The following is a 17,004-nucleotide window of genomic DNA, read 5'->3' as shown; positions in this document are numbered from 1 at the left end:
AGTCTGGCAAAATATTAGAACCCAGTAGATACAGATGTGATCACAAGGGTCTTCATTATGTTCTCTAATTTTCTGTTGAACTTTCTTCATGACCCAAAGGATAAAAGGGTCTCACTGCACCCTGACATGACAGCACAGTTGACGTGACAGCACTGTTCATGGTGCCTGGCACCATGGAAGTCACACATCATGTCAGCAGCCAGGCGTTTGGACTCCAGCACTCAGACACCTAGCCACTGGTGCTCGGATGGAGACCTGATGTACATTGCTGGGGAAGCCAGTCAGTAGATCGAGGAGATTGAAGATTTGAGAGTGGAAATGAATCCTTGGTGGAGCCGCTGGCCTAGACTCCAGGCAGGTTACCCAGATCTGGGATTATTTAGTAGACATTGCAGTTTCAAATTTGGTTTTCTTTGTTTTTTCCTTTTTCCTTCAAGCCAGCATGAAAGACACCAAGGAGATGCACCTGGTGCCTTTTTCATTTTTTTTTTTCTTTTTTTAGAGAAAGAGAGAGAATCTTTAATTTTTTTTTCTTTTAACATTTATTCATTTTTGAGAGAGAGAGAAAGAGAAACAGAGTGGAGTCGGGGAAGGGCAGAGAGAGAGAGAGGGAGACACAGAATCTGAAGCAGGATCCAGACTCTGAGCTCTCAGCACAGAGCCTGATGCGGGGCTCAAATTCATGGGCCACAAGGTCATGACCTGAGCTGAAGCCAGCCACTCAACTGACTAAGCCACCCCGGTGCCCCTAGAGAGAGAGAATCTTAAGCTGGCTGGATGCTCAGCACAGAGCCCGATGTGGGGCTTGATCCCAGGGCTCTGAGATCATGACCTGAGCTGAAATCAAGAGTCAGATGTTCAACCAATTGAGCCACCCAGGCGCCCCCTCAGTTTTTGTTTTTGTTTTTTTTTGGTCTAAAATACAAATTAAGACCATAATCAAATACCATTGCACGTTCCACCAGAATGGTGAAATTTTGAAAGTGCCAAACATTGGTAAAGAGGTAGAGCAACCAGCACCCTGCTATTGTGGTGGTGCGAGTGTGTAAGTTGGTATAACCACTTTGCTCTCATCTGACCTACACATCCTTTGAGTTTCACTCCTGACTGTATACTCAGCAGAATTGCATACATACACCTGTGCACCAAAAGTTGCATATACAGATGGCATTCATGGCACTACCCAGAGTAGCCCCAAACTGGGCATTGATGTCCATCAACAACAGAGGGGGAGGGGGCATCATAGAAAGGAATGCTCCATAGCAAGGAAAATGAATGAACGCCTCTATAACCAGTAGTGTGGGTGAGCCCACAGACATAATTTTGAACAGAAGAAGCTGCATGTGAAAAGAGTACATAGTATGTGCTTCTGCTAAGTTTTCAAATGAGCAAAACTAACCCATGATGTTAGAATCCATGATGGTGGTTCTCTTTTGGGACAAAGGAGAGATTACAGATTGGGAAGGAGCAGGAGGAGTCTACTGGGGTGCGGTTGCTGTACCCTGAGCTGGGTGTTAGTGACATGGATGGCTTCACTTTGCAGTTACTGCATAGCTGTGCAATGTGTGTTTTTATGCATGTGTGTTCTATGTTAATCAGAACATTAAAAAATTTTCCTCAGCTAACATGCTTAAAACACAACAAAGGGAGAGAAGAAATTAAAATAATAATAAAATAAAATACAACAAGCAGCAGGTCTAAACATTTATTTCATGCTTTATGGGAAGGCCTTCTAAATCATCAAGTGAAAAAAAGTGTTGTGGTAATTGTTTTGTTTTTTAAGTGGAAATCTATTACATCTTGAGCCCTATTTATAGGAAGAATTGCTACAATTGATGATACCTCATTTCAAGGTAAAAATGTTCCTGGGATTTCACAATTTAGGCTAAAAAAAAGTGGTCAGAACTTGTTTTGCAGTAATAGTCAAACTCTGCAGCTCACTTACGTCTCATTTTTTGAGCACAGTTGAATACCAAATTGGTTGCTCCATGGCATTTCATGATAGATCTTTCCCTTCTTTATGGCACACAAATCACTTTTTCTCAATTTCATTATAATGACCCATATATAGTTAATTGGCTTGTCAATGCTTAAATCTTAAAGAAAATACTTTTCATTGGATATTTGATTCTCAAACATCTAAGAACTTGTTTGACTTTTCTTTTTTTTCTTCTTCTTCTTCTCCATAGCACATACCCACCTGACAGCTATATTTGTTATTTACCTGTTTTCCTGTGTAAAGAAAAGTCTTGACCAAGATGAGCCCCAACCATAAAAGGACATGGGAAATAATTCCCCACTGCCTGTTTAGGGGATTACCTCCTCTCTTGGAGGCCAGTACACTCAGGAATGACGACTTTCTGAGACTGCTAGATGCTTAAGAGGTTTGGTTTCCTAGTGTGCTGTCCCCTCTCTCTTAAGTCCCCGAGGCAGATTGCCTAGTGCAGTCCCCTCCGGGGGATCCTCCCTAAATGACCACACCAAGAGCAAGAAGGAAACGAGCTCCCCCCCCGCCCCCACCCCAGAAAAGAACTGTAGCAGAGACAAACGTAGTGCACTTCTTGGCCACCACTGTTCTCTACACAGGAAGAAACTGAGGCATCTTGTCCAAGGCGCCACACGCCCATTGCAGACAAGGCTGAGACTCACACTCAGACCTCAGCTCGCAGCCCCTGGATCCTTAGCACTGACTTTTACAATTTTCACGCACTACCCAAATGTGTTTTTTTAAGTATAAAAAAATAATGTTGCCTTAATTTTTCTTCTTTGTTTTTGTGGATTATTCAGTGCTGTTGGGACGTTTGCTCGAGCCCTTGATTGCAGCAGTTCTGTGAGGCAGCCTAGTTTGCATATGAGCGCAGCTGCAGCTTCTCGAGACATCACCCTGGTAAGATGCTTTTTGAAATTTAGGGGTTATTATTCCCTCTGCTACTTTAATTTTAAAGCCAGTATAGCAGTGTTATGGATGGGAGAGCTTTCTGTTGAAAGAGCTTTCTGGCTCTTAGCCCTGCTGACTGCTAGGTTGATTTGACTTGGCTGATTGGTTAACTGGGGGTAGAGTGTCTCATCCTAAGTCACCGCTTATGTTTGTGAGCTGCGACGAATATGAATGGCTGCTGATGGAATAGGTGTGAAACAATAAAAAAATATTCTGGGGAAAACATTCTGACCCATCTCGTTTCACTTGTATGCTTTTTTCCTCATATTCTATCTATGTACTTAAATCGTTATGTATCAAATATAGTGCTTTACAGTTTTTAATGTGAGAAGGAACTCTTTTTTTTTTTCTCTAAACGTTTATTTTTGAGAGGAAGTATGAGTGGGAGAGGGGCAGAAAGAGAAGGGGACAGAAGACCCAAAGCAGGCTGTGTGCTGACAGCAGAGAGCCCAGTGTGGGGCTCAAACCCATGAACCACGAGATCATCACCTGAACCTAAGTCGGATGCTTAACCGACTGAGCCACCCAGGCACCCCAGATGTTTGCCGATTGAAGTTACTTTCTGTATATGATTGCCACAGCCTTTTGAGACAAGCATGATAACGTGCTCATTTTACAGATGAGAAAAGTGAGTTTTGGTGAGGTTATTTGACCGATATTCATTACATGTAATAAAAGTTTCAGTTTTTTTTTTCATAATACCATATCTCTTCACGGCTGCTTTATTATAAATAATGTAGATCTTCTTGCCTCTGCAGCTATTTATTTAATGCTGGATACACCATAACTCATGACACTATGTTATCCATCCTGTCTCTTTTGAATACTAGTTTCTAGTTATTCTCTTTTTTTTTTAATTTAATTTTTTATTTTTTAAAATTTACTTCCAAATTAGCATATAGTGCAACAATGATTTCAGGAGTAGGTTCCTTCGTGCCCCTTACCCATTTAGCCCATCCCCCCTCCCACAATCCCTCCCGTAACCCTCAGTTTGTTCTCCATATTTATGAGTCTCTTCTGTTTTGTCCCCCTCCCTGTTTGTATATTATTTTTGTTTCCCTTCCCTTATGTTCATCTGTTTTGTCTCTTAAAGTCCTCATAGGAGTGAAGTCATGATTTTTGTTTTTCTCTGACTAATTTCACTTAGCATAATACCCTCCAGTTCCATCCACGTAGTTGCAAATGGCAAGATTTCATTCTTTTTGATTGCCGAGTGATACTCCATTGAATATATATACCACATCTCCTTTATCCATTCATCCATCGACGGACACTTGGGCTCTTTCTGTACTTTGGCTATTGTTGATAGTGCTGCTATAAACATGGGGGTGCATGTGTCCCTTCGAAACAACACACCTGTATCCCTTGGATAAATGCCTAGTAGTGCAATTGCTGGGTCGTAGGGTAGTTCTATGTTTAGTATTTGGAGGAATCTCCATACTGTTTTCCAGAGTGGCTGCACCAGCTTGCATTCCCATCTAGGTATTCTCTTTAAAGTCATTACTGTGGGGGTGCCTGCGTGGCTTAGTCAGTTAAGTGTCCGACTCTTGATTTTGGGTTAGGTCATGATCTCATGGTTTGTGAGTTTGAGCTCACATCCAGTCTCTCTCCACCCCTCCCCCGCTTGCGCTCTCTCACTCTCTCTCTCTCTTACTCTCTCATTCTGTCTCAAAATAAACCAAAAAAAGGGGCACTTGGGTGGCTCAATCAGTTAAGTGTCCAACTTCAGCTCAGGTCATGATCTCACAGTTCATGAGTTTGAGACCCGTGTCAGGCTCTGTGCTGACAGCTCAGAGCCTGGAGCCTGCTTCAGATTCTGTCTCTCTCTCTCTCTCTCTCTCTCTCTGTCTCTGTCCCTCCCTCACTCACACTCTGTCTCCCTCTGTCTCTCAAAAAATGAATAAATGTTACAAATAAACTAAAAAAAAGAAGTCATTACTATGCTCTGCTGATGATAACTACAAATGCAGTCTTGCCCAGAGTATGCAGAAAAACGTGAGCAATAATTTTTTTCCTGTTACATTTATCAGAGTTTTATAGTATAAAGAAATACATTTTCCAATCATGTTTCCCTTTCACCTCTTCAGGCCATAATCACTGCCAAATAAAATGCATCAAAAAGTGCTGGAATTTCTCTCCCCAAAATATATCCAAAATCTGACCACTCTTTTCTGTCTCAGGTACTTCAATGCTAATCCAAATCTTGTTACTTAGGATACCAGCACTCAGTACCTCGTGACAGGTTTCCTCAAGTCCACTCCTAAAAGTCTCAATTTTGTTGTTGTTGTTGTTTTTAATTTTTTTTTAACGTTTATTTATTTTTGAGACAGAGACAGAGCATGAATGGAGGAGGGTCAGCGAGAGGGAGACACAGAATCCGAAACAGGCTCCAGGCTCTGAGTGGTCAGCACAGAGCCCGACGCGGGGCTCAAACTCATGGACCACGAGATCATGACCTGAGCTGAAGTCGGAGGCTTAACCGACTGAGTCACCCAGGCGCTCCCTTTTTAAAAATTTTTTAATGTTTATTTTTGAGAGAGAGACAGGCAGACAGAGTGTGAGCAGGGGAGAGGCAGAGAGAAAGATTCCGAATCAGAAGCAGGCTCCAGGCTGTTGGCACAGAGAGACCCATGTGGGGCTCCAACTCACAAACTGTGAGATCATGACCTGAGCTGAAGTTGACACCCAACCGACTGAGCCACCGAGGTGCCCCTCAATTTTGTTTTCTGATGGAATGGAATACAGTGAGAGGTTTTACTACTTTCTCATTATGTTCCAGTTTGAAATGCTTTCAACGAAATACTGCAGTAATGTAAAAACTCATGCAGAATTCACATCAAATTTGTTTCTTACAGTGCTTTCTTACAGTATAGATAATGGTGAAAGCATGAACAGTCTGTAGCCATCATGGAGCACCTCTCTTTATGCTTTCTTCGAGACTAGAATGTTGTTCATAGAAGCAAGTTCTGTTCTCCATTGGTACATTAATGTTTTCTATAAAAGTTTCAGGGTTTCAAAATAGGTTTATATTTTGGTTGTTTAGAGGTTGTACTTTACCAAAGATGTGAGAGTACAAGTGTCACAATTGTAAAAACCTTCAAAATCCTGTCAACAGATATTTATGCGAACCAAAGTAATGTGGAATCTAATCACCACTAGTATATTTTTCCACATTCAAGATTTTTCTCCCAATTATAAAATTAGTGTATGCTTATTATGAAAAATTGCAAAATTTAGTACAGCAGCAGGCAAAAAAAAAAAAAAAAAAGTCTTGTACTCATTATCCAGAGTGGAATATTCTTACCATTTCGTAATATTTCCTTTCAGCCACTCTTCGTGTATTATGAACAGTAATACCCGCAAATTACAGAACAGTACGGAGGATAATGTATTGAGCCACCCAAAACAAATGTTAGTGTTTTAGTTCTTTGGATTAAAAAAAATCTCAACAATTATAATTTCTAATACTGTCTCCCTAGTCCTATTCTGCGTCCTCTATCTGTACCTCTAATGCCCATCACCCTTGCCTCCTGTCAAGAGGCAGCCACTATAACAGATTTGCTGTGTATCTAGTTTTTCTGGTTCCACTATGTATTTGTGTGTCTGAAAACAACATAAAGTTTGTTTTGCATGTGTTTCAATTTACTCTGTGACATTTTGCTCTTTTGCCTCTTACTGCTCTCTAGCCATGTTAATAAACACATACCTAGTTCACTCATTTTATTATTTTATTTTATTTTATTTTACTTTATTTTATTTTATTTTATTTTATTTTATTTTATTTTATTTTATTTTTTTAAGTTTATTTATTTTTGACAGAGACAGAGTACGAGTATGAGCTGGGGAGGGGCAGAGAGAGTGAGAGAGACACAGAATCCAAAGCAGGCTCCAGGCTCTGAGCTGTCAGCACAGAGCCTGACGCGGGGCTTGAACTCACGAACTGTGAGATCATGACCTGGGCCGAAGTCAGACTCTTAACCGACTGAACCACCCAGGTGCCCCTAATTTTTTTTTTTTTACCCCTAGTTCACTCATTTTAACCACTGGGTAGTATTTGTAGTACTCCTTCATGGAATACTACACCACATTACTTATGTATTCTCTTTCCGATGAACATCTGGACTCCTTCAAAACATTTTTCATTTGCTACTACCCATAATGCTGCATTGAAAATCCCAACACATACCCTTTGTGAGTGTGTATGTGAACTCTGGCATAACTAGAATGGGAATAGTTATTCATAGTGATTCATAGGGCACTGATCACTTTGGATTTGCCCAAACACAGCCAACTTATTCTACACAAGGCAAAAATAAATTTATGTATTTATTTTTAAAATGTGTGTTTATTTTGAGAGAGACAGAGTGTGTGTGTGCGCGCGCACTAGCATGTGATGGAGAGGGGCAGAGAGAAGGGAGAGAGAGAATCCCAAGTAGGCTCTGCCCTGTTAAGGCAGAACCCTATGCAGGGCTCGATCTCACAAACCATGAGATCATGACCTGAGCCGAAATCAACAGTCAGACACAACCGACTGAGCCACCCAGGTGCCCTGGTAGAAATTTATAATCCCACAAGCAGTCAATGAGTGTTTTCCTGTCCTCATCCATTTTCTTACATTGGCTTCAACATTGGGTATTTTCAGACTAAGATTTTTACTAACCTGATGCTTCCCTCATTTTAATTTGTATTTCTTAATAAGGTTAAGCAGGTTTTCTTGTTTACTGACTCTTTGTGGTTTTTCTTTGTATTTTAGATTCATATCCTTTGTCCATTCTTCACTTGTGTCATTGTTTTTTTCTAACAGTTTAAAAATAGTATTCATATTCGTGATTATAAATATATCTGGAGTTTATTTTTGAGACTTGAATGAGGTATAGGAGTCTTTTTTTCCATATGGAAAATAGTCATCTCAATACCTTTTATTGAATTTCTTGTCCTCATGATTTTGTAATCCTTCCTTCCTCTTTTTTCAAGGTTTTAGATATGCTTAGGCTTGCTTCTGGATTTGTTATCTCTTGTCCTCTGTTTTGTTGATCTGTCCCTGCACAAGTACCACATTATAAAAAGCTGATAAGCCCCACATGAACGTTTTTTTTCTTTTTCTTTTTTTTTAATGTTTATTCTTGAGAGAGAGAGAGAGAGAGAGCACGAGTGGGGAAGGGGCAGAGAGACAGGGAGACACAGAATTTGAAGCAGGCTCCAGGCTCCAAACTGTCAGCACAGAGCCCAACATGGGGCTCGAACTCACGAATCGTGAGATCATGCCCTGAGCCAAAGTTGGATGCTCAACTGGCTGAGCCACCCAGGTGCCCCCATGTGAACTTTTTTTTAACACATAGTGGAAGTCATTTAAATCAGAGTTTTGTACTTTGCCTCCCCCACCACATATTCCCTAACAATATAAAATAAATACTTTTTCATATCATCATGAGAATCTGGAAAGTTGTTTTTTTTTTTTAATGTTGTGTGATTGTGCCTTGTATAGATATACTGTTACTTACATAGCTAGTCTCTTATGGTTTAACACTCATCTTCTGAGATAATGCTTCCCAGATTATAACTGGGGATGCTCACCCTATTGTAGTGCAGCAGATTCCCTCCACCCTCTGAGGAGTGACAAGGGAGAACCTGTTCCTGAGATGGTACAGAGCTCTGTGATAGTTGGGGCTGATTTGCCTGAAGATAGGTGTGAACAGGTGAAGAGCAGGTATGTGAGCTTTTGCTTTGGGCTGCAGCAACTCTCTGCTTCCCACTGGTGGTGACTGGTGGGACAGCGGGTGAATTTCTTTTGGAAGAAGGCAGTCTTTATTTTATTTTAAATGTTTATTTATTTTTGAGAGACTGAGCACGAGCTCAGGAGGAGCAGAGAGAGAAAGAGGGAGACAGAATCCGAAGCAGGCTCCAGGCTCTGAGCTGTCAGCACAGAGCCCGACGTGGGGCTCAAACTCCTGAGCTGTGAGATCATGACCTGAGCCAAAGTCAAATACTTAACCAGCTGAGCCACCCAGGTGCCCCCTAAGAGGGCAGAGTTTTTAAAGATTCAGTATTTATTTCTGTCAGTGAAGGCGGGTTATAAAAGAAGCATTTTAAAGAGAACACAACCTATGTACCTTAATTAGTTTAAACATCATTTTGTGTTTATCTTTTGCAGCACTTGCCTACATGTTCCTTCTGGCTGGATGCTTTCACACCCTCCAATGTTTGCATTTCTTCTGTTTTTTTTCTTTTAGTATTCAGCACTTAGGAAGACACTTTGTGTTATATCTACCATCTTAAATTGTTTACTACTATAATTGTTGCTTTTTATTTTAGAGAGAGAAAGAGAGTGCGGGAGTGGGCGAGAGAGGCAGAGGGAGAAAGAGAATATTAAGCAGGCTCTGTGCTTAGCGTGGAGCCCGATGTGATGTGGGGCTCCATCCCACAACCCTGGTATCAGACCTGAGCTGAAATCCAGAGTCAGACGCTTAACCAACTGAGCCACCCAGCCACCCCTGTAATTGTTACTTTTTAAAGCAGAAGTGTACTCAGAGATTCAGGGAATTGTGTTTGTCATGTTTGTACAGCTGGTTTCAGTTTCAGAGACAGGATTTGGATCTGTTCTTGACTCCTACCTGAGATTCTCTCTCCCAGATTACATCTTTTTTGTTTCACTCTCCTTAAAATGGCGTGGGTTTAAAAATCATTGTTATTGTTTGCATCGGATTAGGCAGCGCTGAAGATCTGGTCTTCTGTCTGCAACATTGAAATGCTTTGGTTTCCTGCTCTAACGGACGCTAGGTTCAGCTGTACTTGGACTCTTTCTATATGTTGCTCTTGTGTCTAGATTACTTTCAGTGCCATGAAATTGATATCTTTCAGAAGTCACAAAAGCAGGAGGAAATTGATGCACTTTGTGATTTCAGATGCCATGTCCTGCACCTTTAGTCCTCTTTGCCTGGTAGCTTCATGCCTTCCTCTTTGATGTTAACATATAAAATCCTGGGGCACCTGTATGGAAATGAGTGGGAGTGGCTAAAAGTTGATTACTTGTACATTGATAATGTGAGTTTTGCAGATTGTTTTCCAAAAAAGATCATATGAGAAGCTGGTAAGTTGTTTTGTACCATGAAATGAAAATTAGATTTAATTTTTTTTTTTTAACGTTTATTTATTTTTGAGACAGAGACAGAGCATGAACGGGGGAGGGTCAGAGAGAGAGGGAGACACAGAATCTGAAACAGGCTCCAGGCTCTGAGTGGTCAGCACAGAGCCCGACGCGGGGCTCGAACTCACAGACCGTGAGATTATGACCCGAGCCGAAGTCGGCCGCTTAACCGACTGAGCCACCCAGGCGCCCCGAAAATTAGATTTAAAAAAATAAATGAAAATTAGATTCATCATTCAGTTGAATTTGGAGAGTCAGGTTCTTATTTTTCTTTCAGTGTTTTCAGACCTATGCAGATGTGGTTAGTACCTTTCTCCATCAGGTGACCAGACTTTCTCTGAAGACTTCTTACTGCAGAGAGGGCACGGTTACAGAACTGTGGGAACTCCAGTGGTCTGTCCTAGGTGATTTTCACTGTGGCTTTTCCTGTAAGGGACTGCAGCTGACTGTCAGCATTCTTAATCTGAAGTATCTGTTTATCCTAGACTCCGCATGCTACTTGTCAAATCACCAGTAATGTTTTGGGAGCAGGTAATTAAGATGCCTGCAGATTGCTAGGTCTGACTTCCTTATTTTGAGACCTGTTACAATCTTAGCTAGACTGAATTTCAAACAGTGCTAGTCTAAGAAACATGATAAGATTTATAATTGTTACAACACGTAAGTTGTCATGGAGGCTTCCTAGATTTCACCCTCATTTCATTAAGATGTAAAGTGTCCTTTGTACAATATGCAAAGAAAAAAACAATTTACAACCTACATTGACCTCCCTTCGCCCCATTGTGGAAACAAAATTCTTTAGAACACAGTAAACCCCGAAGTGGTCTGTAGGTAGTTGGTGGAGGGCCAGGCCTGTTACTGGGCGGAGGGTGCCATGTGCATTGGTAGGGAGCTATCGCCAGAGCATAGCCTCAGTCTCGGAAAACAGGTAATTAAAGAAGTGCTAGATTTCTCTTTTCCTTGAACTCTGAGGACTAAAGCAAGTTGGAGGAAAAGATCTGAGAAAAAGAGTTTTTTGAGTTGTTTGGGGCCTCAAAAATCTTCCAGGAGAGATCATATTAGAGATAATGGTGAAGTAACTTCTATAAAGATTCATATTTAATTTCTGACAGACTCAGTACTAGAAACAGGATTTTTGATGCTGAGTCTGGTTCTGAGAAAGGTCAGGCTGTGTTGATTTCCTAGGGAGAAGACTGCATTCTGGAATATCTCTAATTCTATCTGATCTTTTTAAAATGCAATTTTTATTTTGCTGTCTCCTATCTTACATCCTTTTACTGGCCTTTAATTGCTTTCAGGATAAAAACCCAGATCCTTAAAAGAGTCAAAAAAAGCTGTGGGGGTTTGCCTGGCCAGTCTGTCCTGTCCTGTACCCCAGCCTTTCCTCTATGTCTTCTGGGCCCCAGCCAGCCTTCCTTTGATTCTGTGGTCTGTCTCCTGCCACAGGACCTTTGCAACTTTAGTTCCCTTTGCTTGGATGCTCTCACAGCCCCATGTAATTAACTCTTATTTATTTATTTATTTACTTATTTATATATTTATTTATTTATTTTTAAGGGTTTAAAAAAAAAATGTTTACTTTTGAGAGAGAAGCAGAGACAGAGTGTGAGCAGGGGAGGGGCAGAGAAAGAGGGAGACACAGAATCTGAAAAGGCTCCAGCCTCTGAGCTGTCAGCACAGAGCCTGATGTGGCATTTGAACTCATGGACCACAAAATCATGACCTGAATGGAAGTTGGACGTTTAACCAACTGAGCCACCTAGGCTCCCCAAATTTATTTATTTATTTTGAAAGAGAGAGAGAGAAAGAGAGAGAGAACTAACTAGTGGGGGAGGGGCAGAGAGAGAGGGAGAGAGAGAGAATCCTGAGCAGGCTCTGCCCTGACAGTGTAGAGCCCAGTGCTGGGCTCGAACCCACAAAAGGTGAGATCGTGACCTGATCCAAAACCAAGAGTTGGCCACTTAAACAACTGAGCCACCCAGGTGCCCCACCACCTAATTGACTCTTAATCTGTTTTCAAATTGTGTCTAATCTATCCATCTAGGGCAGGTTACTCTTGTGGTGTGCTCATGGAGAGAGACACAACAACATTCCTCCATGTTAATTATTTGTAATTAAACTCTTGTTTTTGTGATTATTTCATTAACGTGTATCTCTCTCTTCTTCCCCTTCCCTACATATCAGCTTGTAGTATTCATCAATATAGTGACCATACCTGTTTTTCCTCACTGTTGAATTCCCAGTACCAAGCATAGTTCCTGGGATATATTTACTAGGTGTTCAGTAAATATCTGAGAATGAATAAATTAGTTTCTCTCTCTGGGACATAAGACAATAGGTTCTTATTAAAATAGGTCATTGGAGTATGTTATTTCTATTAAAATGTTATCTAGCATGTTAATAGGTCTTTTTTGAATGCATCTCATCACTACAAGTGATATATATTTGAAAATAATTTCATTGTGTCACCAGAGCTGAACACACACGGTCTAAAGACCAGGAGTTATAGAAAGTTTCTGGCACTGGACATACTTGTTTAAAAACTGTGGTAAAATATACACAACATAAAAATTTGCCATTTTAGCCATTTTTAAGCGTATTGTTCTCTCGCATTAAGTATTCACACTCTTGTGCAGCCATCACCAGGATGTTTTCGTCTTCCCGAACTGAAACTCTGTACTCATTAAATAACAACTCCCTATTCCCCAGCCCTTAGCAACCACCGTTCTAATTTCTGTTGCTGTGATTTTGACTACTCTGGGTACTTCATTGGAGGGGACCACGGTATTCGCCCTTCTGTGACGTGCTTATTTCACTTAGCATAATGTCTTCAGGTTCATCCATATTGTCCTATGTGTCATCGTTTCCTTCCTTTTCAAGGCTGCGTAGTATTTTATCGTACACATATACCACATTGTGTTTATTCAGTAGAAACTTAGGTTCCTTCTACGTTTTGGCTATTATGAATAATATTGCTATGAACATGGGTGTACAAGTGGATATACTTTTATGATTCTCTGGGTTTTTTTTTTCCCCCTGGACCTATAGCTTATGATCCATTTAGTCTTCTACAAGTTATGTAGCCTCCCCGTGCCTGAGTTTCCTCATCCACAATGGGAATAATACTATGAAACCTATCTGTACTGCTTCAGGGGGTTATCTGTTGACAAGAAGAGGGTATACAGGCATAACTTCAAATTGCAGATGTACCTGTCCCAAGCATATAGAATTTGATGGAACTGCAGTGGGTCCCCAGACCACACCTCATTGTTGTTTTTCCTGGGCCCCTGGGTTTTCTGAGGGCATAAAACTCTCCGTGAAATTGACCGCCCAGGTTGTGTGGAAGACAAGTGATTTATTGCTATGCTACAAATCTCTTTGAGCTTCCCTCAACATTCCAGAAGAAATTACGTTTGACAGTTTTTGTGCCTTCGTTTAAGTTAATATTCACAAACACGGGGCTTTGCTGGCTCTTGAGACTCTAGCCACACTGGCAGAGAGAGTATGTGATGTCTCTGTGTCCTGAACAAGATCTCTGGCACCCTCTTCCCAGCCTCTGGAAAAGTCTGTCTCTGAGTTACCATGTGGCATCAACTTGAGGAGTAAACAAGGTGGTACTTGTAAATCATTTAGAACAGCGTGTGGCACAGTGTTGAGAGCTTGGTAATATTGTTTGTTGAGATGGTGATAACAATGATATATTTTCCCCCCAATCTTGTTGAATCTCATTTACTTTCTTCTGATTTTATAGCATTATTGGTTGTCTGAAAGGGCTTTTATCATGCTATATTTACTGTCATTGTAGTAGGTTATCAAATTTGAATATGGTCACTAGGTTATGAGTGACCATACATTTTAATACAATTGTTACAAGGAGTTCATTATATGATATAAAGATCTTCCCCTTAAGGGTGCTTCGGTGGCTCAGTCGGTTAAGCGTCCAACTTCGGCTCAGGTCATGATCTCCTGGTTCAAGTTCAAGTCCCACGTCAGGCTTTGGGCTGATGCAGGCCTGGAGCCTGCTTAAGATTCTGTGTCTCCTTCTCTCTCTCTGCCCCTTCCCCTGCTTGTGCTCTGTCTCTTTCTCTCTCAAAAATAAACTTTAAAAAAATAATAAAGATCTTCCCCTTAAAACAAGCTATAATTTTTACAATAAAAATTTTTTCAAGAAAAACTTAGAAAAAGTAACTTATTTTCTTGAAAATAGAAAGTTGACTTAACCAACAGTAATTTTATTCTTCAGATATTAACTCTTTGTAAAATTGCTAGCCATTAATCCTGCATTTCATTCTCTTCATTTGTGAGTCCTGTTGAAATTACGTATTTCATTTAGGGCATTGAGGGTACTGGGAATTTGAGGATAGATTGCAATTCATGGTCATTACAGCATTTAAAGGAATTGTAGTCTGCAGAATATATAAATCTTCAGATTAAAATTTTAGGTTTATCAGCTTACGTTAGAAATCTACTCTTCAAAATGAGTGTAAAATTGATGAACTGAGAATTCATGTAATTTTTTTAAAACACGATTTCTTAAAATTTAAGAGTACTGTCCATGTTCTCAAGGCTATAAATTAGAATTAAAACTAATAAGACTACCACTGCAGTAAATCATATGAAACATGAAATTTTTCTTCCTTCTAAGTATATCACTGAGGCAGGAAATGAATGTTACTGTAGCACTGTTATCTAATCTAGAGGCTTTAGTGAGATTTTCTAGTTGTTCCAGTTATGTTCATTATAACAAAAGAAAAAATTTTTTTTCTGGTTTAAGATTCCCTTGAAAATCATTTATTGCATTTAGTTGTATCATTTTAATTTCTTTCAGTCCAGAACAGTTCCTCATTCTTTCTGTCTTTCATGACGTGGCATTTTCAAAGTACAGGCCATTTATTGTGTAGAACATCCCTTAGTTTGGGTTGTGGTTATAATTTGATTTATAATTAAAATAAGTTTTTATTTTACTTAAGTCCAGTTTGGTCAGTTAAGTCAGGAGAATTTCCATTTCACCCTAATTTTTCAAATTTATCAACATAAGTGTTCAGAGTATTCTTTAAGTAGAATGAATTGGTATGTCTCCAGTTGTAAGTAGCTTTTCATTGTTATTGTTTATGTATGTCATTTCCCATTTTTTTTTGACAGTTTTGCCAGATTTTTCTTTTCTTTTTTATTACCTAAAAGAGTGAGATTTTAATTGAGTTGATTTTTTTGTATTTTTTTTTAATTAAAAATTTTTTTTAATGTTTATTTTTGACAGAGAGAGAGAGAGAGCAAGCGAGCACGAGTGGGGGAGGGGCAGAGAGAGAGGGAGCCACAGAATCTGAAGCAGACTCCAGGCTCTGAGCTGTTAGCACAGAGCCTGACATGGGGCTCCGAACTCACAGACCACGAGATCATGACCTGAGCCGAAGTCAGACGCTGAACCAACTGAGCCACTCAGGCTCCCCTTTTTTAAAAAAAAATTTTTTTTTAATGTTTATTTATTTTTGAGAGAGACAGAGACAGAATGCAAGTGGGTTGGGGCAGAGAGAGAGGGAGGCACAGAATCCCAAGCAGGCTCCAGGCTCCGATATGTCAGCACAGAGCCCGACGCGGGGCTCGAACCCACGAACTGTGAGATCATGACCTGAGCCGAAGTCGGACACTCAACCGACTGAGCCACCCAGGCACCCCTGTATGTTTTTTATTATTATTATTATTATTATTATTATTATTATTATTATTATATGTTTTCTATTTAGGTTTTTTTTTTTTCCTGTTTATTTTCCTCCTTCTACTTATCTTAGGCTTTACTCTGATATTCCTGATCCAGCTTTTTTTTTTTTTTTCTTTTTTTTGGCGGTGGGAGGCGGGGGGTTGTGTGTGTGGGAGAGAGACAGAATGAGAGAATATGAATCTTAAGCAGGTTCCATGCCCAGTTGGGAGCTTGACGTGGGGTTCAGTCTCCCGACTCTGAGATCATGACCTGAGCCAAAATTAAGAGTGAGACGCTTAACCAACTGAGCCTCTCAGGCACCCCTCCCATTCCAGCTTTTTAAGACTGATTTTTTAGCCCATCAACTTTGTCTAGTTTTACATCATCAATATTTACGATTATAAATGTACCTCTGTATGTCCTAAAGTTTGATATGTAGTATTTTCATTATCATTTGGTTCTAAGTATTTCCTAATTTACTTTATAATTTTGCATTTAATTGTGAGTTAATTTCCAAGGAAAGGAGGTTCATAAGTTTATCTTAATTGCCTTGGGGGTTGTGGTCAGGAGAAACATACGCCAATTCTTTTACTATATTGTGATTTCCTTTAGGGCCTGCAACATAATCCTCCCCAGCATTTTGCTCCATGGGTCTTACTTTTACCATGGCCTAATGCAAAGGAAGCTTTCTGTTTTTGTCTGTTCTGTCTAGAAAATGCCATCAAGGTAAAGGTTAAGTCATTGTGGAAGCTCACGTGTCATACATATTCTTCCTGAATTATTTTAGTCTCCCCTTGCTTGCATTGGTTGTTCTTCAGTGTCCTCACATAGATGTTTTACAGTAAACTCTTGGTTTGTGAGCATAATTCATCCAAAGCACTTGTATATCAAAATGAATTTCCCTATAAGAAATAATGGAAACTCAGATGATTCATTCCACAACCCCAAAATATTCATATAAAAATGATTACACTGCTGTAATCATTACAAAATTATAAAGAAAAGATAAAATATAAAGAAGAATAAACAAATTAGCCTATACTTACCTTTGAAAACCTTCGTGGCTGATGAGGAAGACGAGAGGGGAGGTTATTATGTAGGATGACTTTCACTATCATTAACGGATGTTGACTGCAGTACAGTATGAATACTCTCTTGTCATATACTGTATTTAATGTGACTGGCAATAAGGCAGCAGAGGAAAGGGCCTATATCTGCAGGCGGCCT

At 40.0% G+C, this 17,004-nt stretch overlaps 1 protein-coding gene across 12 annotated transcripts in view; it reads left to right on the top strand.

Annotated features, from left to right (window-relative positions):
• The window catches only part of MTA3 (metastasis associated 1 family member 3), a 217,509-nt gene that overhangs the window by 141,299 nt on the left and 59,206 nt on the right, over positions 1-17,004 (top strand). For all 12 annotated transcript variants that reach the window (XR_003412400.2, XR_008289493.1, XR_008289494.1 and 9 more), the window contains one exon: positions 2,788-2,887. Coding sequence is in view for 9 of the 12 variants with exons in the window: in XM_027033648.2 (XP_026889449.1) it covers positions 2,788-2,887 (100 nt within the window). In the remaining 3 variants the exon portion in view is untranslated. The remainder of the gene's footprint in view (positions 1-2,787; positions 2,888-17,004) is intronic.

This window comes from Acinonyx jubatus, chromosome A3 (assembly GCF_027475565.1).
Source record: "Acinonyx jubatus isolate Ajub_Pintada_27869175 chromosome A3, VMU_Ajub_asm_v1.0, whole genome shotgun sequence".
NCBI lineage: Eukaryota > Metazoa > Chordata > Mammalia > Carnivora > Felidae > Acinonyx > Acinonyx jubatus.
This window is presented reverse-complemented; position numbering and strand designations above follow the sequence as displayed.